At 38.2% G+C, this 24,913-nt stretch overlaps 3 protein-coding genes across 3 annotated transcripts; 2 read left to right on the forward strand and 1 right to left on the reverse strand.

The window, feature by feature from the left end:
• Window positions 1–217: 217 nt before the first annotated feature.
• Window positions 218–3,841, forward strand: LOC103400642 (probably inactive leucine-rich repeat receptor-like protein kinase At3g28040). The gene is made up of 2 exons (XM_008339303.4): window positions 218–2,106; window positions 2,208–3,841. The coding sequence occupies exons 1-2, from the start codon at window positions 554–556 to the stop codon at window positions 3,682–3,684; spliced, it is 3,030 nt and encodes a 1,009-aa protein (XP_008337525.1). The 5' UTR covers window positions 218–553; the 3' UTR covers window positions 3,685–3,841.
• Window positions 3,842–6,166: 2,325 nt separating this feature from the next.
• Window positions 6,167–11,077, reverse strand: LOC103400643 (eukaryotic translation initiation factor 3 subunit H). The gene is made up of 12 exons (XM_008339304.4): window positions 10,883–11,077; window positions 10,701–10,780; window positions 10,330–10,446; window positions 10,115–10,218; window positions 9,806–9,872; window positions 8,189–8,322; window positions 7,971–8,019; window positions 7,277–7,348; window positions 7,093–7,194; window positions 6,947–7,014; window positions 6,582–6,734; window positions 6,167–6,435 (listed from the first exon to the last, which is right to left on the reverse strand). The coding sequence occupies exons 1-12, from the start codon at window positions 10,890–10,892 to the stop codon at window positions 6,378–6,380; spliced, it is 1,014 nt and encodes a 337-aa protein (XP_008337526.3). The 5' UTR covers window positions 10,893–11,077; the 3' UTR covers window positions 6,167–6,377.
• Window positions 11,078–20,335: 9,258 nt separating this feature from the next.
• Window positions 20,336–23,164, forward strand: LOC103400645 (amino acid transporter AVT1H). The gene is made up of 3 exons (XM_008339305.4): window positions 20,336–20,755; window positions 21,313–21,920; window positions 22,413–23,164. The coding sequence occupies exons 1-3, from the start codon at window positions 20,506–20,508 to the stop codon at window positions 22,959–22,961; spliced, it is 1,407 nt and encodes a 468-aa protein (XP_008337527.3). The 5' UTR covers window positions 20,336–20,505; the 3' UTR covers window positions 22,962–23,164.
• Window positions 23,165–24,913: the final 1,749 nt, after the last annotated feature.

The following is a 24,913-nucleotide window of genomic DNA, read 5'->3' on the forward strand; positions in this document are numbered from 1 at the left end:
TATAACTAAAAATGTTTCTTTTTTCCCATGGAAATCAAATGCTAACTTACTTCATGTTAGTTCTTCTTTGAATTTAAGTCATAGATTCATAGTCTGCAACAAAATACATGTTTTTTTTATTCCAAAGCTACACGTCTTCTGAAAAAGATGGTAGAAGAATATTATTTTTCACAGTTTTGCCTACTCACCCACCATTTTCATCTCATGGGCATTCACAAAGGACCATACAAACCCTATTTGGTGACGCAAGAAAATATTCTCTCTCTCTCTCTCTCTCTGTGACGACGACCGGTTTACACAAAAGTCCCAGTTTCACACCCACATTCTCCCTTTTCCCTCATTTTGGCCTTTACAAAGGAACCATTAATTAAACACTCCATTTGGTATTTGACAACTCTCTCTCTCTCGTGAGTTCACAGTAACTAATAATGCAATCGAACAGTCTTTCATGGCGGATTTTCCGTGAAGTACGTACGGTGTTCCACAAGTAAAAGCATCACTTTTTCCACAACTTCTGAAACCATCAGCATTAGAAACTGTATTCTCGTCAACAATGGCTTCTCTCGGATTCCTCCAACATATGCTGCCATCAATATTGATATTAGCATCTCTTCACGCCTGCATGGGAGACGCCACAGTTCCTTCACAGCTCAACAACGACGTTCTAGGCCTACTCGTCTTCAAATCCGACATCCATGATCCTTCCTCGTACCTCGCTTCATGGAATGAAGATGAGAACTCCCCTTGTTCTTGGGAATATGTACAATGCAATCCAGCCACCGGAAGAGTCTCTCAGCTGTCACTCGAAGGCCTAGGCCTAAAGGGAAAAATCGGAAAAGGGCTTCAGAACTTGCAAAATTTGAAGGTACTTTCTTTGTCAAGCAACAATTTCAGCGGAGACATTAGTCCGGAGAAGCTTGCTCTGCCTCCGAATCTCGAAAAGCTTAATTTAAGCCACAACAGTTTATCAGGATTAATTCCCACTAATCTTTTCAACATGAGCTCCATCAAATTTCTTGATCTTTCCGAGAACTCACTCTCAGGGCCACTCCCTGATAACCTGTTTGATAACTGCTTTTCGCTTCGCTATCTTTCGTTATCTGGTAACTTGCTTGAAGGTCCTTTGCCTAGCACACTGCCTAGATGCTCTTCTTTGAACAGTCTCAATCTCTCAAACAACCATTTCTCCGGTAACCCTGATTTCGCTTCTGGGATTTGGTCTTTGACAAGATTGCGCACTCTAGATCTTTCGAACAATGCCTTTTCCGGGTATGTGTCACAAGGGATATCAGCCGTACACAACTTGAAAGAGCTTCTGTTACAAAGCAATCACTTTTCGGGATCTTTGCCAGCGGATATAGGACTATGTCCTCACTTAGAGAAGATTGATTTGAGCTATAATATGTTCACTGATGCATTACAAGACTCACTTCAGAGGTTGAATTCTTTGACATTTTTCAGTCTGTCAGATAACATGTTCTCTGGTGATTTCCCTCAGTGGATTGGTAGCATGAGCAGCCTCAAATATTTGGATTTTTCGAACAATGGCTTCACCGGAAGCCTCCCACCTTCAATGAGTGACCTCAGATCACTCAATTATTTGAGTTTGTCAAACAACAAACTTGTTGGTACTATTCCAACTTCTCTTGCTTACTGCAATGATTTGTCGGTGATTCGGTTGAGGGGTAACACTTTCACTGGAAGCATACCAGAGGGCTTGTTTAATCTGGGGTTGGAGGAAATTGACTTCTCCCACATGGGACTTACAGGTTCTATTCCTCCGGGTTCCAGCAAACTCTTCGAATCTTTAAGGATGTTGGATTTGTCAAGCAACAATCTCAAAGGAAATATTCCGGCAGAAGTGGGACTTTTCTCCAACTTGAGGTACTTGAATTTGTCATGGAACAACCTTCAGTCAAGGATGCCTCCAGAGCTCGGCTTCTTTCAGAACTTAACGGTGCTAGATCTTCGAAACAGCGCCTTGTTCGGTTCTATCCCAGAGGATGTATGTGATTCAGCAAGCCTGGCAATTCTCCAATTGGATGGAAACTCGTTGACTGGCTCAATTCCTGATGAAATTGGCAACTGCTCATCTCTCTATTTGATGTAAGTCTATGATCCCCTTTTTTTTCCCTAAATTTTTCCCATTTGCCTTTTTATTTACTTATGAATTTGAATTAAATGAAATGTGACATTTTTTGTTTCAGGAGCTTGTCACATAACAATTTAAGTGGTACTATTCCGAAATCCATTTCGAAGCTAAATAAGCTCAAGATTCTTAAATTGGAGTTCAATGAGTTGAGTGGAGAGATACCCCAAGAACTTGGAAAACTAGAAAATCTACTTGCTGTGAACATATCATATAACAGGTTGGTAGGGAGGCTTCCTGCTGGGAGCGTATTTCAGAGCTTGGATCAAACTGCGCTGCAAGGAAATCTGGGAATTTGCTCACCATTGTTAAAGGGACCATGTACGATGAATGTGCCTAAGCCTCTTGTTCTAGATCCAACTGCGTACAACAACCAAATGGGCGGTCATAGACACCATAACAAATCTGCAACATCCACAAAAGACCAGCGCCGCACCTTCCTTAGCTTATCTGCCATTGTGGCAATTTCAGCAGCCAGCCTGATTGTTTTGGGAGTGATTGTTATTAGTCTTCTGAATGCATCCGCAAGGAGGAGGCCTGCATTTGTGGAAACTGCCTTGGAGAGCATGTGTTCAAGCTCTTCACGTTCAGGTAGTTTGGCATCGGGGAAGCTCATTCTCTTCGACTCAAGGTCATCCCCGGAATGGATTAGCAGTCCTGAATCCCTACTCAACAAGGCCTCAGAGATCGGCGAGGGAGTCTTTGGAACAGTTTACAAAATTCCACTTGGAGCTCAAGGAAGAGTAGTTGCTATCAAGAGGTTGGTCACATCAAATATAATCCAGTGCCTTGAAGATTTTGATAGAGAGGTTAGAATTCTGGGGAAAGCAAGACACCCGAATCTAATCGCTCTAAAAGGGTACTATTGGACTCCACAGATGCAGCTGTTGGTAACAGAGTTTGCCACCAATGGCAGCCTTCAATCCAAACTCCATGAAAGACCTCATTCAAGTCCACCTCTTTCATGGGCTAATAGGTTCAAAATCTTGCTTGGAACAGCAAAGGGACTTGCTCAATTGCACCACTCATACCGCCCGCCAATCATCCACTACAACATCAAACCTAGTAACATCTTGCTCGATGAGAGTTACAACGCGAAAATATCAGACTTTGCACTGGCAAGGCTCCTGACAAAGATAGACCAGCATGTAGTGAGTAACAGATTTCAGAGTGCACTAGGTTATGTGGCGCCGGAACTGGCATGCCAGAGCTTAAGGGTGAATGAAAAATGTGATGTGTATGGTTTCGGCGTGTTGATTCTTGAGATCGTGACTGGGAGGAGACCTGTGGAGTATGGGGAGGACAATGTGGTAATACTGAATGACCATGTTAGGGTTTTGCTTGAGCAAGGGAATGCGTTGGGGTGCATTGATGTTAGCATGGGGTATTACCCAGAGGATGAAGTCCTACCAGTGCTTAAGTTGGCTTTGGTTTGCACCTCACAGATTCCATCCTGCAGGCCTACCATGGCAGAAGTTGTTCAAATTATGCAGATTATCAAGACCCCAATTCCACAAACAATGGAGGCTTACTGATTCGAACACGGGACGCATGGGTAGAAACCTCACATCCTATCCACTAGGATATTGGACCATATGCAATGTTTGTTTTTTCTATGTATTTAATCAGTTTTTTCTAAGCTTGAATTGATATTCCATATGTTTTCAATGTGAATGGTTAGTGTCGTTGCAATGTGAATTTTTAAAATCGGTTTAGGAATCTTTTGCCTGGAAAGGTTACTCCCTTGTGACCGAAAAGTTACAGGTTTAAGTCGTGGACACAGTCTCTTTGCAAAGCAAATGTATGACTGCGTACGATAGATGTTCCTCCCGCCCCCAACCCTTGCTGGGAGCCTTGTTGGCTCGGGGTTTAGAAATCTTGCACCTCAAGGAATTGTAGCACCAGTGGAAGAAATGAAAGTTTTATGTCCATTACATTTGATGGGTTTATTAGCTGAACTAAACTAGGTTTTACCATTCAAGATAGGATATCCGATACAAGATTAAATGTGGTAAAGTAAATATTAAATTAGACTGGACTATACTGCACTCTTGCACTATTCGGATTTTTTTAAACTCGTTAGCACGATCAAGTTATGACTAATCTTAACCATTGTAAAAATTTAAAATGTTTACTTCAGTTTCATATAATGAGGGACAATCAAGTTCAGTTCAATATAATTCAAAATTTTATAAAGTGAACTTTTTTTTTTTTAACGAACGATTTAGTTACACTAAATATATCTAAACTACGAGAATAAGTTTCAAATTATTGTTCTTGTAACATTTGGAGCATCTCCATGATTCATCCACTAGAATTGTAACGCTAAAGACTTGTTCACGGGGTTTATACTGTTATACATGAACATGAGAGAGAGAAGGTTATCACAATGAAAGTGTGATTTTGGTAGATAAAAACAAAATTACATGTCAATATTTGGACGCTTTCGTTGTGGATGTGGGGTAGACCGTACGACATAACGTTTTCTTCACGGGTGACGTTACAGAAATCAATTTATATTATTATATGTTATCCTGTGGTATAAGTTGGGATTTGGACCATCTCCCGAGCTTAAAAAGTTGAGCCTCCTGAGCAAAGCACACGGTCGTTAAATTTTGATTCAACGATTACAAACAGAAAATTCTTTTAAAAGTTATAATAATTATAATCGTTAGATCAAAATTCAACGGTCCATATGTTTTGCTCGGGAGGCTCATGATCCAAATCCATAAAGTTGTGTATAATAAATAATATCAAGGAATCTTGCATCATCGTTTCATCCCCCAATACAAAACCGGGAACAAGGTGAGCCAATTTGCTTACGTGGCTCGCCCGTGATTATTTTTCATCATTTTCTTTTAGGTAATACTAAGGCGATTCAATTTGTAATAATAAAATTTTAGAAATTAAAAGGCGTGAAAGTGATGATTGGTTTATTACTTAAATATTAATAAATATATTCATTCTTATTGGTGACACATCATTTAGTTAACAAATTTTGTCTTCAAATTTTATCTCCCTAGCATTACTCTTTTCTTTTCTCCATAAAATACTCCAAATATATATTGATGGGTGCAATAATGTGGAGGAAGATTATATCCCCTCCTAATCTTTCTCCTCTTCTCTTCCCTCCTACTTGAACTGTTACGATTACGCCATGTTAACATCTTATATTAATTTTTTTTATAGAAACAATAAGACAAAAAACAATGTGGAAGAGGAGGGGAGGAAAGGGGATGAGAATAGGAAGGGAGAGAATCTTACTCCTAGTAATGTCGTGCCAAAAATGGGTGATAAGTAAATATGTCGGTTGCAAGGCACTTCTGTCTTGTTTGGTGGGCTGGATGGAACAGTTTGTGACTAAATTAAATGAACTTGTCTAGTTCATTGTTTATTGAGTGAGTTATAGCTACAAGCAATAGGATTTTCCTAATCCTCTCTTCCGAAAAGGAATAACATGAAATTCTTTTTCCTTTCCTCAAAGACCAAGAGATTGGATCTAGCTATAAAAAGAATGCTTGACTAATAACTAACACACTTCTTGGTCTTTGACCCCCTCAGTCACTACAAAACGCCCCCGAACAATGCAATGGGATGTGTATTTATCTATCTCTTGACTCGAAATAAGAACAGGTTTGAAAAAGGATCTTAAAGTGTCTAGGGTTGAGCCACGAGGGTCTCCTAACGCCTTCTTTTTTCTTCTCATCAAAGTTATTTCACACAGACTTGTCATGGTCAGAAAGAAAAGAGGAACAAGCACACTTGCAGAACACAGTACAACAGAGATTTGTATGCTGCGTTCAGGAATGATGAATCACTCCGAAAAAAAATCTCTTTAACCTATTCTCATACATTAATTATAAGTCCTGTTTGACAAGTTCCTACCAATCCAACCACCCCTAAGGCCCAATCCCATCGAGCCCACCAAACCGGGCGATCAAGTTTAAGAATCAGTTTAGTATTGTTGTGGTTTTATAAAAATAAATAAAACAACGATTAATTTGCAATTACAAACAATTTTCAGAGTAAAGGAAACGGAATCAGAATAGAATACGACCATCATCATCATACATCCGGGTCTAAAGGCATAAAATATTGCTCAAAACTTGACAGATTCGTAAAATTGAATCCAAGAAAATCTCTAAATGTTCATCATCTTATACAGGTAGAACAACAGAACAGGAAAGTTAATTCTCCTTACGACTAACATTTCAAACACTGCCTTACTTCAATTCTCGTGCAACGCTTTTGTCAAATACAATCTGCTGAAGCTCTGGCCAGTAACCCTGTAAATTGCACAATACGGTTAGAATTGCCAGAAGTACTACCATTAAGAATCATATGTAGTTATGAAAGTGCCATGCAAAACCACTTCCCCTCGCCCGAAAAAACAAGAGGATAGCGTCTACCGGCCACAAAATTTGCAACATACCCATTAATTTGGTTGCAGTAGTTTGAGATCTGATTGGTTATGAGAAAGCTATCCAAACGTGAAGGCTCGGGTAGTGGCTTGAAAACAGGGTTTGAAGGATCCTCCTCAGGTAGAGGTTCATCTCCTGCGGCCTTTCGTGCCATATTCTCCAACCTATGAAACACAGAAGAGGAAACTGAATGACTAGTACACAAAAAACTGTAAAGCAAACAAACACATGCCAATCACATATAATAAAACCATTAAAAAGCAACGTTGACGCCAATCAACATGTAAAATCCCAAAAAAAACGAAACCAAACACCATAATAACGAATCTATCAAATACCATGAATAAAAGAATCCATTTCAAATGAAATATATTACCTTCTCTTTTGGATCCATGCTTGCTGTTGGGCTTGCTGACGTGACAGGTTCCTGTAATAGTATTGGAACTGGAAGACAAGACACAAATTAAGACATGCAAATGAGCAATCATAACATGAGAACACTCAGATAAGGAGAAGACAAACCTTCTGCTGTTCCATTGACAAATCATCCATGCATTCAATGAGAAATTCCATATTCCTCTCCAGAAATGGGCTTGTGGATAATTGCAGACGGTCGTAATCACACTAAAACAGCAAATAGATATAATAAGTACTAAGATAATTTCAAGACTCGTATAGAATTTCTCATAAAATATCATATACAAACCTGGACAACAGGTGTATCAGCTTCCAGCTCAGTCATAAAGGCACTGATAAGTGCAGAATTCGAAACTTTGATCTGTCAAGTCCAAGCAGCATAAATATCAAAAGAAAATAGTAAAACCGTGCACAACCTTCAGACAAACGTCAGGCAAAAAAAAAAAAAATGAAAAAAGAGGCACCAAAATCACCACCCTTTATTAGGAAAACTGGAGAGCATGAAATATTCATGTTAGACCACATAACTTGATAACAAACAATGAACACATCTGAGATCTTTATTCTGGTTTTTTAAGAGTAACCCAAGAGCGCATCATCCTTTTTGGTCCTTAAAGTTTTCAACAACTTAAAGAACAAAATTATTGGAACAATAACAAGTTTGTTTTTTAAAAGCATACTAAAAGATATGCTAGACCTAAAATACTTAAAAAGAACTACTTCTCTTATCAAAAAGAAAAAGTACTACTTCTAACAATTATCTGACTACTTTTCCAGTACAGGTGACTGGCATGACCATCAATAAGTGTCTCTGACTAGTAGTTCCACGTATTGAATAAATGACAGGTTAATTGCGACCATTCATTCAAAAGTTGAAAAGTGATATTACAGAGAAATTAAACAAATAGGTCTTGATATAAAAGCAAAGGATCTATAGACTGTATTATCCTAGTGCACGAAATAATCCAGTTCAACAAACTTACAGGTATTTCTTCAAAAATATCCACCCATGATAGGTTTTTCTCCCTCAACCTAATACCACAAAACAAATAACAAAATGAGTTTCCATACATTACTATAGGTTTTTTTGGTAAAAATTAGTATAGGTTTTACTAGCAACAACAACAACAAAGCCTTTTCCCATTAAGTGGGGTCGGCTAAGTATAGGTTTTAATAGCACTGAAAAAAAATGATATCATACTTCTCTCCTGTAAAATTGTTAGTGCGGTAGAGATCCATGAATGAATCGGAAAGCTTCAGTGCCTTGAGTGCTAAAACGCCTTGATTGGACTTCAATGGATCATAAATTATGCACACACAACGTCTGATATTTTCCTACAAACACAAAAAAAAAATTATGCAAAGACATAAGTAATTAAGTGAAACAACAGCCATGTTAAAGAAAAAAAATACAAAAATAACATGATCAGGTATGCAGTAGAAACTAAAGCACGCATAATCACTTTTAGCTGCTTTCTTTTTTGCAAGCCCAAGGCTACAGCAGTGCTTATTAATGCCAAAACAAGAGGTTTGGCCAAAAACACAAGTCTCCATGATAGAGTTTTTCCAATATTGATATTTTAGTCAAACACTCTAATTGACTTTCATTCAATGGAGTATGGTATCATTTTCGCACCTAACAAACTTCAAACAACATCGAAACCAAATTTACATTTGGTTAAAACTAGAGGTATCTGTTATAAACTCAAAATATACCAATTAGTATTTAATATGCATATAGGAAATTGTTGAAGTGCAAGAATCAGTGAGCAGACCTGTGAGAGGGCTTTCAAATGCTCACACATGAGCATTCAAACTGCCTCACATGTCTGCCTGCATCACATGTTCACCAGAACTGGCTTTATGTGTGTGTTGCATAAAGCCAGTTTTGGTGAACATGAGTTGCATCAAAGATCAGTGTCCCTCATACAAACATCTCTGGATCAAGAGGTTGCTCCTTCACACCACTACCACCCTTATTTTCAATGCCTTGGACATTGCTCATGAAATTAAGACTAGACAAATGGGCTGAAATGTAACAGCAAAGAGCCAATTTTTTTAGGCAGATAACAATCAAACTTTTGATAGCAATGACCGCTTTAATACAATCAAAATCTGCAAACAACCAACCAGTCCATTTTCAGAACCTTGCAACTTTATTTGAATGCCAAAATAGAGAAACCATCCAACCCCATGGAACTTTATATTTCTTTCTATCACCTAAGCTCCTCCTCAAAGAACATCTCTTCTCCCTACTTTATTCTATTAAAGTCTTTTGGTTTGTTAAATGCTACTTAGCAGTGTGGCTACTGGATAGCACTACACTCTTCCTCTCTTTTCTAAAAAAAGAGCAAATGCATTTCACAAGCTTGTCAAAAAAATTCTTCTTTGTCATTTTGCATTCTCAATACCCTATATTCTTCTATATTTAACATCCTATGATGCAAACTTTTGAAGACTCTTCCAGTACAATAAAAAAAACACAAAATAAAAATAAACTGGCTTTGCCGCTGAATCCTTAACCGGATTCAACAAAACCACCTATGACTGACCCACGCATCCATGCAAAAATTAACTTACAAATACTAAAATCCTCCTACAACTAAATGGTTTCAAAACTATCATCAGAGTTGAAATCCAACCACAAAAACACTTGGAGGCAGATTTCTAAATCACATAGATGTACAGCTTCTTAAATTTCAGTAACTCAAATTAGCCATAAACTCTTTTCTGTGGGGTTATGACTGCCACAAACAATGTGAGTAAATGAAAGAAGTGAATGTACATGCAACTAAAATAATAATTGCAAAATCATTACCTGGTAGTTCATGAACGTCTCGATCAGCTCCACTGTTTGAAAAGAACCCAACAATGTAGATTGGTACCTAAAAAACATTAGTAAAGACAGTTATATATTGCAGAGGACAAAAAGAAAGTGAGAAACTTACGACCAACATCTTCCCCTTTCACACTCGACTCTCAATTACTCAAAGAGCTTCATACATCACAGTGTATACTACACACATGTGGGCTACTGATGAATATTACAAAACACAAAACTTGACACCTTTTTGGCATGCTTTGTTTCTCTAATGAAGCAATAATTTGACAAATCAAAACTACTTACCATCCAACAGTGTTGTTGTCAACATTAACCTCTCTCAAACATCTCATCATCTCAAGCTGGTAATTGGCGCCATCAGCTTCAATTTCTTCATCCTCCTCTCTGACCTGAACAAAAAAGTTACACATATAGCGGAATATTTTGATAACAAGAGAGGAGGGAAGAAAGACATTCAGATATAAAAAAAAAAAAAACCAGAAGCTCCTGCATCTACATACCGGGAAGGGGAAACAATTAGTAACTTCGAGAACGCTGCCAACATCTAACCCAAGAAGTTGCCCCGTGACCAAAGCCGGCGAAAACTCCTTGCAGTGTTTGATTATCTTCAAGATAACCTGTTTTTCGAAAAAACCAAAAACCACATTAAACCCAACAATTCGGCAACCCACCAAGCCCAGTTCCAGTAGCAACCAACAGGGATTTCACAAAACAAATATTATCTCAAAAATTGATCGATTCGAATGATGTTAACAAAATTTGAGCTGGGGTTTTTATTTTTCCCCAAAATTACAAACAAATTCGATATCATCGTTCTACAGCAGTACAGTAGCAGAAGAACAATAAAAAGTCAGAAATCGTAGAGCTTTACCAGTCCCTCGATCTGAACGACTCTGAGAGGAGAAGCAACCTCTTCGGTCGCCGCCACCTGAAGAAACGATCTTGCTCCCGCTGTACAAACCAACAAAATCCAAACCCAAAATTTACACATACAGCAGAGAAAACAGACATTGAAATTTACAGATAAAATTACAGGTGGGGAATTGTACGTACGGGTCGCCATGTTGTCAAGTCGCGGAGGCAGCAGAAGAAAGGAAGAGAGACGGAGACGACGGAGACGTCGGAGACGACGGAGCAGTAAGAAGATGGGAAGCCTTGTGTGTCTCTCTCTCAAGCGCGGAGGAACCTCTATGTAAATTGAATGTGATATCTAAACCCTAGCTGTCGACGGATTATATTATTGGGCCTTCCTTGCCCATAGGGCCTAATGGGCTCCGAGAAGTCCAAACTCCCTTAGGGAACTCTGATCCTCTCCGAATCCTTCTATCCGGAGCCTGCGGACGTTTAATCTTGATGGTCGGTCTTCAATGGAATATATTTTGTAATTTGTAGTTTCTGCTTTAGAGATATGAAGGTGAGTTTTCTAGCAAACACGGTGACCAAAAGTACATGAACAGTCATGATAAAACGGTCAGTTGGCTCTGCATGGAAAGAATCCGGCGAGGAGTCCGAGTTTAAGGGTGCAAGTTGGAATATGGTTTTTTATTCCGACAATTACACTTCTGAATTTTAAGTTTGAAAATTCTGAATTCAAGAGATTGAAATGCAAGTAAAGTTTTTGAGAATCTCAAATTTTCAATCTGAATTTTTTCCTAGTTTTTATGAATTTGTTCCGATAAATAAATTTCTCACATATTACGATTTTAGTTAATTATTGAACTTATGTATTTTGTAATCAACTTTTGTATTTTATTGTTGGTTTTAGTCACTAACTATTCATTTTTTTTATATTAATTAAACATACTTGTATAATAAAAAGGATAAACATGCTTAGTATACCACTTAATTAAGTAAATTTACACATAACATACCAAATATTAATAAAGAACAATAAATTGCATGTAAAAAAAGTTCGAAAATATTCAAAAACCTATCAAATAAATGAATTCCTTAATTATGTTTCGAAATTTTTGAGATTACTCTAATTTTGAAAATTCTAAATTTGAAAATTGTAATATTCTGATCCGATCTGATTTCAAAATTTTGGAATGGAAATCCTATCCTTCTAAAAATGTTATTACTGACAGCTGCCTTTTTAGACCTTTCCCAAGCCATGGAAGATTTTGCAGATGTAGATATGGACCTCCCAGTTGCCAATTAAATCCTCCTCACCAACCAAAACCGCGCCTAACATAGTGATCGCGACTTTCCGGCATGCAAATTCAGTAACTCATGCAAGATTGTCCTTCCTGACCGCCGCAAAACCACCAAGACTATTTTCTCACCATTTCTCCAGCCCCACGCTTCACTTGCATAAGTCGCGCACCAATTAAATATTCAACTTGGCGGCCTTGTTCTTCTCACAATGGATGTATCTTCGAAGCAAAGTAAAGATGATCAGCAATCAACATCGTTATACTAACACAAGGTGCATAATTTGGGAAGCAGAGCACGGAGATTATTGAGTACAAAGTCAACACAAACCTATAGACCTGGTAGTTCATTACCTTCTTGGTTATCGCTGATCATTAGGAGAATGCCACTTAAAAATAAATAAATAAAAGGAAAAAAAAACCGTACCTGCACAGGCTGGGGGTAGGTCATATGTAACAACCCATCCCTAATTTTACGATTTTATTAATTTTAATGGAGTGATTTGACAAAAATGCCCCTGAGGTGAGTTTGCTGACTTTCGTTGACCGTTATTTCGTGACATGTACAAGCTACTATTTTATTGTATTCTTGAAGTAATCGATGGTACGAACACGTAGGCGTAAACAAAATCAAAATCAAAATCAAAGCTACGGTTAAAATTTTACATAACTACGATCAGAAATGGTGTTTTAGTATTTTCACGTTTATGGGAGATAATTTGATTTTGTTTTTTTTTTGGCCTTGGGTTGTGTACCATGTAGGGCCCACACCCCATACTCATCCCTCATTCATATGTCTTCCAACTCTCTCGGACACCTTAGTCTTTCTCTTTCTCTCTTCCAACTCTCTTTTTCCCTCATCGCTCACTCTCCCCCATCTTTTTTTGTCTCAACCCTCACCATAACTCTCTTTTTTTCAAACCCTTTCTATCATTCTCCCTTTCTGCAAATGCGGAGTCGCCGAAGTACCATGACGCCCATCAACGTCACGGCAGATCACCATTCATCTATGAAGCTAAAACCGAATGGACAAAGCCTCGAGCTCTCTCATCTCTCTCTCCATCTCGTCTCTGCACTCTCTATAAATTGTAATCTTGAACCGCCATCACTCGCCGACCTCGACGAGCCAAACCATCAAACTACCACCATACCTTGTTATTCCTCATTGTTGTTAAGCTCACACCGTGAACATCAAACCCAGACGTGGAACTTGCACTGCATAGTGGCCATTGCCATTGTTCATCATCTTCTCCAACGAGTTCTCGTCAATTCCGACTAAGGTAAGGTCGAGAACATTAGATTTAACTTCTCTCATCGAAATTATGGATGTGTGACTCAATTTAGGCATTTTGGTGAAGGGTTGACGTTGAAATACCTCAAAAGAAGAAAATTCTTCAGTTTTTCCAAACAAGGGTCTGTGACCATCTGACCACCTTTAGAACATTTTTCTGGTCAAGGCCGACCATAGCTCGGCCCCATTTTGATATGGTTTTGTACATTTCTAGCTAGGGCTGGTTTGGGTCGGGATCCCAAATCGAAACCCCCAACCTGAATCTCAAATCAAAACATTTCGGGATGAGATTTTATATCCCAAAACCGATACTTGAAATATGTAATTCCCCAAATTAGGGATACCCAAAACTGTTTCGGGATTTCGGGATACCCGAAACTGTTTCCCATTCGCAATCTACAGAACACAACATTTCATTTCCTCTACTCTTTACATTTTCCCTCAATTTCTCAATAACCAAACAAGCAGCATTATTCACAATAACATAGATACAGACCGAGCTCTTTGTGTCCTACGCAAGCCAGACAATGGAGAAGTGGCCCTACCCGAGCTTGCTCTACACCACATAGTAGCCATTCTTGAAGGAGTCCCCAATAGAGATGGTGTGGTAGCCTCCCTTCTTGTAATCCGATGTATAATCGCTGAGCTCATCCAGGTCATCCGCCATTGGAATTGGGAAATTAGGGTTAATCTTCATTGAGAAAGCCCACTGAGGTGTATTGGAACAAAGACTAATAAAGAAAGTTGATTGAAAATGTGGGGAGTGTGAGTGACCTTGGCGGAAGGGAATTGGAGCAAACGATGGCAGCACCAACATGATGGGTGCAGCATCGGGGGAGTGAGAGTGAGCGACTAAGAGTCTGGGAGAGTCTGAGGGAGTGAGAAATAAAAAAGACCTAACTCACATGGACGGTTGGATTAGATCTTAACTAATCCAACGGTCCAAGTAATTTCTAATTATAAATTAAAAATAAATAAATATATATATAATATTCGGTTCGATTCGGGATTACTTAACACTCTCAAAGATGTGGCTGAATCCCAAACCGAAATTTTCGGGATTGGTTCGGTTTCGGGAAATTCGGTTCGGGCATTTTTCGGTCAAATTTCGAGACAGTTCGGGATTTTCGGGAAAAAATTCCACCCCTATTTCTAGCTTCATATTGACTTTTGAATCATCGAATTTGGTTAAGAATCAATCTTGAAATGAGCTCTAAAAGTTAGGAAGAAAATTTGCAAAATTTGGAAACCGCGAAGAAAGCACATGGCCCGCGTGATGGTCGATGCGTGGCTGCCTGTGTAGCCACTTTGTGGCGGCACGTGGAGGAACCCGAGGTCCCTCCTTAAGTTTCTCAACGTACCAAATATGAATCCGCCCTCCGTTTTTCGAAATTTGACCGTTTTAAAATAGTTCATTTATTAGTCGTACTTTGTACGAAAACGTGTTTATACGTTAGTACGTTATATTTACATAAATGGTTTCATTTCTAGGTGGCAGGTTCGACCCAACGACATGATTTGTAAGTGGGTCATTTCTTTTATGTAGTATATATTTATTTGTTGGTTTCCATTTATATATTTCATAAAGAATTTGCTACGATACACATAGATTAGCTTAATGTTTATAAGATTTAGCACGTTGATAGAAACTATGTAATTATTATGAATCACGCGGGATGCACAACTATGCATACTATTATGGGTTGTCTTAATTATATTTGCAACCATGAATAGTATTATGTTGACTAGACTTATCGAATCACTGCGGCATGATTATATTTACGTTATCTGCTTATCGTTGTTGCATCGGTGTTAGTACTCGCCCGAGACCAAGGCCAATCTTTCACGTATATGTTCACATCGCACTGTACGTTCACTTTGGATTCATTGAAGGTGCCAGTCATGTCCTATATTGCTGTAGGCAATTAGGACTCGTGTGTCAGCATGTGTCGATGAGCACTCGATATGATATGCTTGCTTATGCGAGATTATGTGATTACGGACATCATGTGTTTATTTACGAAATATTATGACATATTGAATTCTTGAGATATTGCATGCTACAGTAAGTATTTTCTTATTAAACGTAGTATTTATATTTTAGAAACTATACTTGTTTTACGGCAATGGGTTATTATGTTTTCGAAAAGGTTTTTACAAAGATTTATTTTTAGGCTCACTCACCCTTATTTTTCGCCCCTCCAGGTTTTAGTGCTGAGATTTCGGGTCGAAGAGGATTCTTGGAAAATCTTGGTATAGGTGGTTACCTTCGATGGTATGATTCTCATCCTACTTTACTATACTTTACTTATACTCTGACATCACATGTGAAATGGGTTCAATCCCGCTCACAAGCGCACTCTTATATTTAGGCACTTTTAGGTTTAAATTTATTCATATTTTCCACATCACTACATTTTATGGCTTCGGCACCCTCATAGTGTCAGCCAACCCAACTCAATTTGGAGTCCAGATGGACATTTCAGGTCGAGGTGCATCATCGTATGACTCCATGTGTATAAGACCCAACAACCATCTATGTCTACAAAGCTCCTCTAAGCACTTGGAGACATATGCGCCACTTTTCATACTTGAAGTCATGAAGTCCTCACTCTTAGTAGCTCGACGCCATTCTTTGAGTTTCTTGGTCACCTTAGCACATAGCACGCTAGTCGTTGTACCTACACGCCCAGCAGACAACATATCGACACTCTGCCTAAACATGCCATGACAATGGACTTACTCACTTTGCTGCTCTAGAAGAAAAGACGCGCCATGCCCAAAATGAAGGAAAAACTTTATTAAATTAAGATCATTTGAGCAACATACGCATTAAAATTAGTACTATAGCAGAATTAATGAAAGTATGAACACAAAATCCAATCGTTATCCCATGAAAATTCAAAAATCTAGTGAAAGGTAAACCAAAACTAAACACAAATTGAAAGGAGAAATGATTGAGCTTAAATGGACTTCTTTCCTTCCTTTTTGGATCTTTGCTCATCGTAGATTTGTTGAATGAGATTTCCAAGTTCCTGGAGCCTCTAAGTTTCCCCACCAAAGTGAGATGTGAAGAAGAGATAGATGATCTAGAAGTGATTTGATGCTAGTGAAATCACCTGTAGGCGGCCGACTATTAGAGAGGATAGGGAGAGAGTTTGGTTTTCTCCTATTTCTTTCACACAAAGCCCTAATGAGGCTTATGCCTTAGTTCTTTATTTATACCCTCTCTAATTTTGAGTGGTTAAAATTTTCCTTATGTATGGCAGGCTACCCGCTGTAGCTCTTATATGTTGACACATATTTTTTATGGCTCGCTTTGTTATGTGTCATGTGTATTTTATGAGATTAATGGTAGAATGTGGAGAGGTTGAATAGACTTGAGAAGTATGAGCCTAATGGTGGATAGAGAGAGGTAAGAAGTAGAGAAAGACAACGAAATTTGCTTTCAAAGCTTATGATCTTAATCATGTAGGTGAGGCCTTCCTTTTATATTAGAAGGGTTATTGGTTATATACACCTATGAGGCCATAAGTTAAATGTAGGTTATACATGAATACTAAAGGATAAAAATCAAATAAGCAAAACTTCGAACATTATCTCTATTTTTGTCAATATTGAAAATTTAGATTAGTTTTATTTTTTGAAACGTGGGATACCTCGAATTTCGGCAAAAAAGAAAATTAAGACACAGATTTTATAAAAAGGAGCATATGTAGTGAAATTAAGTTTCATTTTGCAAAACAAATAAGTAAGAAACACTTTGAACATTATCTTTTCTTTTTTTGTCATTCTACATAATTACATCTCTTCTACCTCCACCTTTTTCATTTAACGAATTTTTTCTATATAGATTACATAATTAGAAACGTTCAACTCCTAAATCATCATTTCAAGAGCATCTCTATAAAAATAAAAAAAAATCAACTGAACCCGAAATCGTTTAGTCATTTATATGTATAAATTAAATTGAAAGTTCACTATGACGATCTTAATTGTTACCAAAACCATTTATTTGTTTAATACATACATATTACTAAATTATCAATATGTATTTGAAGTTTGCATAGATAATCTTGAAATGATGATTTAGGAGCTGACCAGTTTCGAATATAACATATGCATAAGAAAATTCGTTAAATAAAATGGGTAGAATGAGGAGGTTCCACCAAGGGCGAGACACAAGTATTATTCAAAATTTAATAAGCACATTGACAGTGCTTTGTGTCGAAGCGCATTTACAAACATAGTTTGTCAAACACGTAATTGATTTATTTCACAATTAATTATTCTCACAGGACAGCACATCAAAAATAATTTTTTAAACCCACAACAATGCCAAACATGTCCTTGTAGCCATGGCCATTTCTCCCCCTCTAGAAGTCATTTTTGCCCATTCCGAATTAAATTAATCTCCTTTTAAACATGCTTTCTTTTAGAAAACCCAAATGCTAGATTCTCATTCTTCACGATCTCTTGCACTGATGCGGATGAAGTTTGATAACCCATTTTCCTAATTTTTGTTAGCCGTCTAGACATGCCTTAGAACCATATATGTCAAAAAGTAGATGCAACAATTAAATAAGATATGCAGTGCATAAAAGGCACAAAGAAGTAACATCAACCATGTGTCCCTCAGTAGAATCAATTATGCTCTCCCGATCTCCCCAAGTCTGAAGCACGCGGATCAAAAAATTCGGACCGTTTAAAAAATGAGAGAGAGATTTGAACCCTTAGTTTGTGTGAGATGAGTCGATGAAATAAACAAATAGAGGTTGTAGGGTTTTAAATGATTGGTCTGGATTTCTCGGTCTGCGATTTGGACACAAAAATCCAGAGAGGATCTCAACTCCCACAATATCCATAAAAAGAAGCAGATATCATAGAATCTTTGGTACGCGTTCTAGGCAATATGAATGGTATCATATGTTTTTCTTCTCCAACCTGCAAGGGGAATGAAGGTTATTTGGCAGGCGCATCTGGTTCGTTTGGAATCAACTTTCCCTACATGTTCTCAGTTATGTCTTGTCGCATTTTTCAACTAAAAACGTTTTATGGAGGCAAAGGGTAGGCCATGTCACAATTTGATACCCTTAATTCGTTTCACATCTTTTTATTCTTTTTTTTTTTTTGCATCATTTTCCTACAAAACTCACTAGTTTATGGAATTTGATTTTAAACAAAGAAGTTATTAGTATTAAGGAGAGATGAAGGGTTCGAAACTATTACAAAGATGAAATTTCAAACTCGGGATGCATGAGTGGAAACTCAACACCACTATTACAAGAGTTTAGAACCTGTAATGCATGGGTGAAAATCCAATCCGAGATTCATGGGTACAAATCCAACACACTAGTTATACAATTCTTTACATTAAAGATACCAAACGAATATATACATTGTGAGAATAATGAGTATGAGAAAATTCGCATTCAGCCATACATAGGATTTCTAACGTGAAATTTACCAAAGCTCTTGCGTCATCATATTCTTGGTGCTGATGTGAAGGTACTTGGTGTTGGGACCTAAGGTTTTCAGCCGTTTATGTTATACCTTGACAATGCTAGTAATGAGTTGCTGCTAGATTGATTTAGTCTTCAACTTAAATATGAAAAAAAAAATGTTCGTTTGTTTAGGTGTAGCGGTTGAGATGCCAATGCAATACACCGAAATTGTATTTGAACTTTGGGCTCGTTTAAAAGTGTTTTTCAAATAATTGAAAACGTTTTTGGGGAAAATATTTTTTATCAACTCCAAAAGTACTTAAAGTGCTTCTTACAGGAAGCACCAGTTATGTGCTTCTTGTAGGAAGTACTTCAAGTGTTTTTATATGATTCACTTGCATTTTTACCAATGATTGGTTCCAAAACACTATCATCAAAAGCATTTTAGTCATTTTAAAAGCACTTCTAAATGAATCATTAAACACCAAAAGTACTCATATATAGATTTCATCAGATCTCGGCCGAAAAAGATATTCCACTTGATAACCAATTATTAACGTGGGAAATTTTGTTTGATTCACTTAATTCATGTTGTTACTTTTTTAGTGGAGAATTAACGTTGTGTCTAGCTCTTAGCTTTTCGTTTTCTTTTCTAACGCTGTCAACCTTTGAGTAAGATTGTTGTATCGTACATGTTACTCCGGTTCGTGATGTTGCCAAATTGCAGAGGGATTAACTCCTTAATTAAAGGGAGTTAGCGTCGGCATACCCATAATTGTCTATGTGCTTTTTAAGTGCACCTTTCCCGCCAATTAATTGTCGAAATTTAATTTTAATACATGAGTGAAACACCTTGATCATGATTCACATGCATTCGGTAGATTTGGGAATAGTTATGAGGTCAAGTTGGTTGCGTTAGCAAATTATATGAGAATGTGAGAACAAAGTTTCACATTGGTGAAGCACCAAACTATGTTAGGGCTTGCAAGATGTTGGGCTACTTCTCATTCTCATATTGTCAATTAGTTTTAAAGTGGAACTTCAACTTTCTTCATGGTACGTACTCCACGTCACACTGTTTGTGTTGTCTACGTATTAAGCTTGAAAATACTCTACAAATAAGGAGGCCTGTGAGAATGTGAGGGTAAAGTCCCACATCGGTGAATAACCAAACCATTTTATAAGAGATAATACTACTCCCCATATCACCAACTGGTTATACGGAGGTACGTCAACTTCTTTGCCAACTTTCCCATTAGCATCAACCTGGTGGACACCAAATTAATTAACTCTCTCTGGGTATCTATCAGGTGAGACATCTTCAAATTTTTAAAGTCATATTCTAATTGCAAATAGTACTTAAAAGTATAAAAAGGTCGTACCCAGTGCACAAGGCTCCCGCTTTACGCAGGGTCTGGGAGAGGTGAATGTCGGCTAGCCTTACCCCCATTTTATGGAGAGGCTGCTCCCAAGTCTCGAACCCGAGACCTACCGCTCATGGGCGAAGGCACTTGCCATCGCACCAAGTGCGACCTCTAAATAGTACTTAAAAGTATACCTGTAAAATTTCATTTTGTTATAAAAATATACCCCTCTTATTCCTCTAGATTTGGAAGATCGCAAAAATTTATACATCTTACAGCTTTTTTCAGATAGTAGTGAGCAGTATAGTACTGTAGGAATATTGCTTCTGTTCATACATGTATATATATACCACCCCTTCACTTCTTGTACGTAGCATTCACTAAGTATCTCTTAGCTAGAACCTTTTATTTGCTTAGCTAGGACATGAACATGTGGAACAAATTGTTCGGAACATCAAGATCAAACTGCCTCCCACACCAGAATCAAGTTCTTGTGAGCGACGCAGGGCAGCGTGCGAATCTGAGCTGCAACGTTTGTCTGGAGGAAAACAAAGTATGTACGTGTGACCAAGGCTTCGAGAGCGGCAAGAGAGTCACGGGTGTTGTTGAGCACCATGCAGAGGCCAACAATTCAGTTACTCAGTCTGTTATCAACATGAGTGGGATGCTCATAGGTAATGAATTTTTCATGAACTAGAGTTATTTGATCAAACGGTCTAATATGTGCATGTAACTACAGTACTTAGCTTTGTTTTTGGTTTCGGTTGTGTGTTTATATATACAAGATCGCTTACGCTTTCTAGGTTATATTAAGGATGTCAACTTGAGAAAGTTAGGTACAAGTTTTGGGGTACAGTCAACAGACCGTTTATTTTTTAGATATTGTACAGTCAACGGACCGTTTATTTTTTAGGTACTGTACAGTCAACGGACCGTTTATTTTTTAGGTACTCTTTCATGCTATAAATTCGCTTAAACAACAATATATTAACCATTCGTTTAATCGACAATATCTTAGTCATTAGATTGACTGCATTTTCATTTCCACTTTATCTAACAACCCAAATCTTTTTTTTTTTTTTTTTTTTTGTTTGCAAAGATAATCCTTGATCAAATCGTTATATATATCATTTAGCTTTTCACACCAGTTGCACTACAAAAAAAAATATTAACTTAAACTTCAACAAATATGTTGTAAATTAATTAATTTTGCATACGTTTTGGGTTGCAGGTTTGGGACAGTTATCAACTCCATATGCCTTAGAAAATGGGGGTTGGTCTTCTGCATTCCTATTGATAGGACTTGGGGTAATATGTGCATATTGTTCTCATCTCCTTGGAAAATGTCTGGACAAACATCCCAAGTCAAGAAGCTACACAGATATTGGACACAATGCATTTGGATCCAGAGGAAAAATTCTAGCAGCATCCTTCGTTTACATGGAGATTTTCATGGCCCTTGTGTCCTACACCATCTCTCTGCATGACAATCTAGCCAGAGTGTTCTCCGGGATTCAACTCAATGTTTCGTGGGCTAAGTTACCGAAATCTCAGCTCTTAACCTTGATTGCCGTCTTCGTAGCTCTTCCTAGTCTTTGGTTGAGAGATCTCTCTTCCATATCTTTCCTTTCCTTCGGCGGAGTTATCATGTCACTCGTCATTTTTATATCAGTGGCATGCACCGCCATTTTTGGAGGGGTGAAATTGAACCACACCATACCTGCCCTCCAGATTCATAACATTCCTGCAATATCTGGCCTTTATATCTTCAGCTTTGCAGGACATATTGTTTTCCCCAATTTATACAAGGCCATGAAAGATCCATCCAAGTTCACCAAGGTATACTTTTTATAGTCTCTCCAATCATATATATAATAAGTTAAATAACTAATTTCTCCAGTCTATGTAGTACTCCTTCATTCTTTATCTATATTTAGAACATGGTACATAAATAAACTATCATTCCCAATCTCTTGATCGCCGTTAACCATGAAGAAATAATTCAGATCACCACAACTGTTGGATAACAATCTAATTAGGATGTGAACAAAACTTCAATACAAATCATTCTATTTTGATTGAAACTCGGTGATCATGGACTTCATTTGTTAGAGTATGAGCACACTCTAACCTAAAATGAAATAGTTATGGAACCGCTAGATAACGATATTGGTAGGTGGGGATTTGGACTAAGTAATAACCCAATGAGCCAATAATAATTAGGTATCGAACTTGAACTACCGAAAGTCATCAAGACCGAACTAAATACGACCTATATTTTTACTTTGTTTTCTCCAAATTTAACCTTTTATATGTTTTAAATTCTTGCAGGTATCAATAATAAGCTTCACTCTAGTGACAACACTTTACACATCCCTAGCATTCATGGGAGCCAAGTTGTATGGTCCTCAGGTGAATCCTCAAATCACTCTGAGCATGCCTCCACATCTTATAGTGACAAAGATTGCACTGTGGGCAACTGTGCTGACACCAATGACCAAATATGCTCTTGAATTTGCACCAATGGCTATCCAGCTTGAGCATAACCTTCCTCCCTCTTTGAGCTCCAGAACAAAGTTTCTAATCCGGGGCAGTGTCGGTTCAGTCCTACTTCTGGTGATTCTAGCACTAGCTCTCTCTGTTCCGTATTTTGGGTATGTTCTCAGCCTCACTGGATCACTTGTGAGTATTGGCATTTGTATCATTTTTCCCTGTGCCTTCTACCTCAAGATATGCTGGGGTCAAATTTCAAGGCCTCTCATGGTCCTCAACCTCACCCTAATTGCATTTGGCACCCTTCTTGGGATAGCTGGAACCATTTCCTCATCGAAGTTGCTCTTAAAAAGCCTCAGCAGAGCTCACTCAGCCTGGAAAAAATGAGCCAACCATCTCACTTTTCTATGCAAATAAAGTATTTACATTTTCATCGTGGGATGGGTGCTGTTTCTATATTTTATCCTCTGAATATCTTTTTGGTGTTTTTTTTTTTTTTTTTTGTAATATTTTTGAGGTTTAAAGCTCTATGGACGTGTTACGTGTATGTATCTGCGGTTGTCATCATATGAATAAAGCTTTTTGAATCAGCTGTTCTTCTTCTTTTCATTGTATGTTGCCTCCAAAGCTTTTAGAACAAAATAATAAATAAAAAGCCAATGGCTTGGGAATAAAATTGAAATTCTATTCACATGTTTGATAAATACAATAATGGGAAGGCTAATCACGGTTCATGGTATAAAAATTAAAATCACTCATGAAGCGGGGGACTAACTTATAAGCTTAGATGCACTTTAATTTGAAAATTAGAAACCATGCGAGTCAAAAGAATCTGAGTGCAAAGAAGCAAAAACTTTCAGCGGAGGTGAGTCATGCCACACCAAGGTTTAGGAAGACAAGTTCATGTTAGTAAAGCTATCGATTAATATGAGAGTAATAAAAATTTATCTTTTGGATGCTAGTCCAACAAGTAACTCCGCCTATGTCTTACATGGCCGGTCCCAAGCCCGGATAAAGGAGGAGGGGGAGGGCGTCAGGTAGTCGACAGCCGGCACTCCATGATCACGTCGAATCCTTATGAAAATGAATCCAGAACAAAATCGCGCTAAAGCTAGGGCGTCACCCGTAAGTGGCGCGCTGTGTGGCCCGAGCACAGTGATAAGTGAGCAAGGGTCGCTGTATCTCCATCGGCACCCGGATGCAGTGTTAAATGAGCAAGGGGGCCATAGAAACTTCTTTTCGAACGACTCCACTCAAAGTTGTTTGGGAGCATATGCTCCTATCAACTTTACCCGGGACACACAAAAGAAGTACTTTGATCCTATTAGACGGGGGAGGGTGAAGAAGCTAGGACAGAAGGGTAGAGTTCAAGAGAGCAAAATGCGTTTAGGAACGTGGAATATAGGAACCTTAACGGGAAAATCTATGGAAGTAGTGGAAGTTATGGTGAGGAGAAGGATAAATATTATGTGCCTACAAGAAACTAAGTGGGTTGGTAGTAAGGCAAAGGATCTAGAAAACTCAGGGTTTAAACTTTGGTATTCGGGCACAAATAGAACGAGAAACGGTGTTGGCATCATCGTGGACAAGACCTTGGTACAAGATGTTGTAGATATCAAGAGGGTAGGAGATAGAATCATGGCAATCAAGATTGTAATAGGACAAGAACTTATCAATGTGATTAGTGCGTACGCACCTCAAGTAGGGTTGGATACGAGTTCGAAGGAGAAATTTTGGGAAGATCTTGGAGACTTGGTGCAAGGAATTGCTCAGACGGAGAAGTTATTTATAGGAGGAGATTTAAATGGACACGTGGGCAGGGAGACAGGCAACTATGGAGGTTTTCATGGTGGCCATGGTTTTGGGGAGAGAAACGAGGATGGGGAAGCTATCTTGGATTTTGCAATGGCATATGATCTCTTCTTAGCCAACACCTTCTTTAAGAAGAGAGAAGAACATGTGATCACCTACAAGAGTGGGTCGTCAAAAACACAAATAGATTTTCTTCTAATGAGGAAAGGGGATCGTATAACTTGTAAGGATTGCAAAGTTATACCAGGAGAGAGCGTGGCTAATCAACATCGCTTGTTGGTGATGGATGTACATATCAAAAGAGTAAGACAAAAGAACAAGACTTGGAAGTGCCCAAGAACTAGATGGTGGAATCTAAAAGCAGAAAAACAAGCCATTTTCAAAGAGAAGGTAATCACCCAATGTGTGTGGGATAGAGAGGGGGAAGCTAGCCAAATGTGGGATTCCATGGCTAGTTGTATCCGAAAAGTAGCAAAAGAGGTATTAGGAGAGTCCAAGGGCTTTGCCCCACACCAAAAGGAATCTTG

This window comes from Malus domestica, chromosome 04, assembly GCF_042453785.1.
Source record: "Malus domestica chromosome 04, GDT2T_hap1".
In the NCBI taxonomy this organism is placed as follows: Eukaryota; Viridiplantae; Streptophyta; class Magnoliopsida; order Rosales; family Rosaceae; genus Malus; species Malus domestica.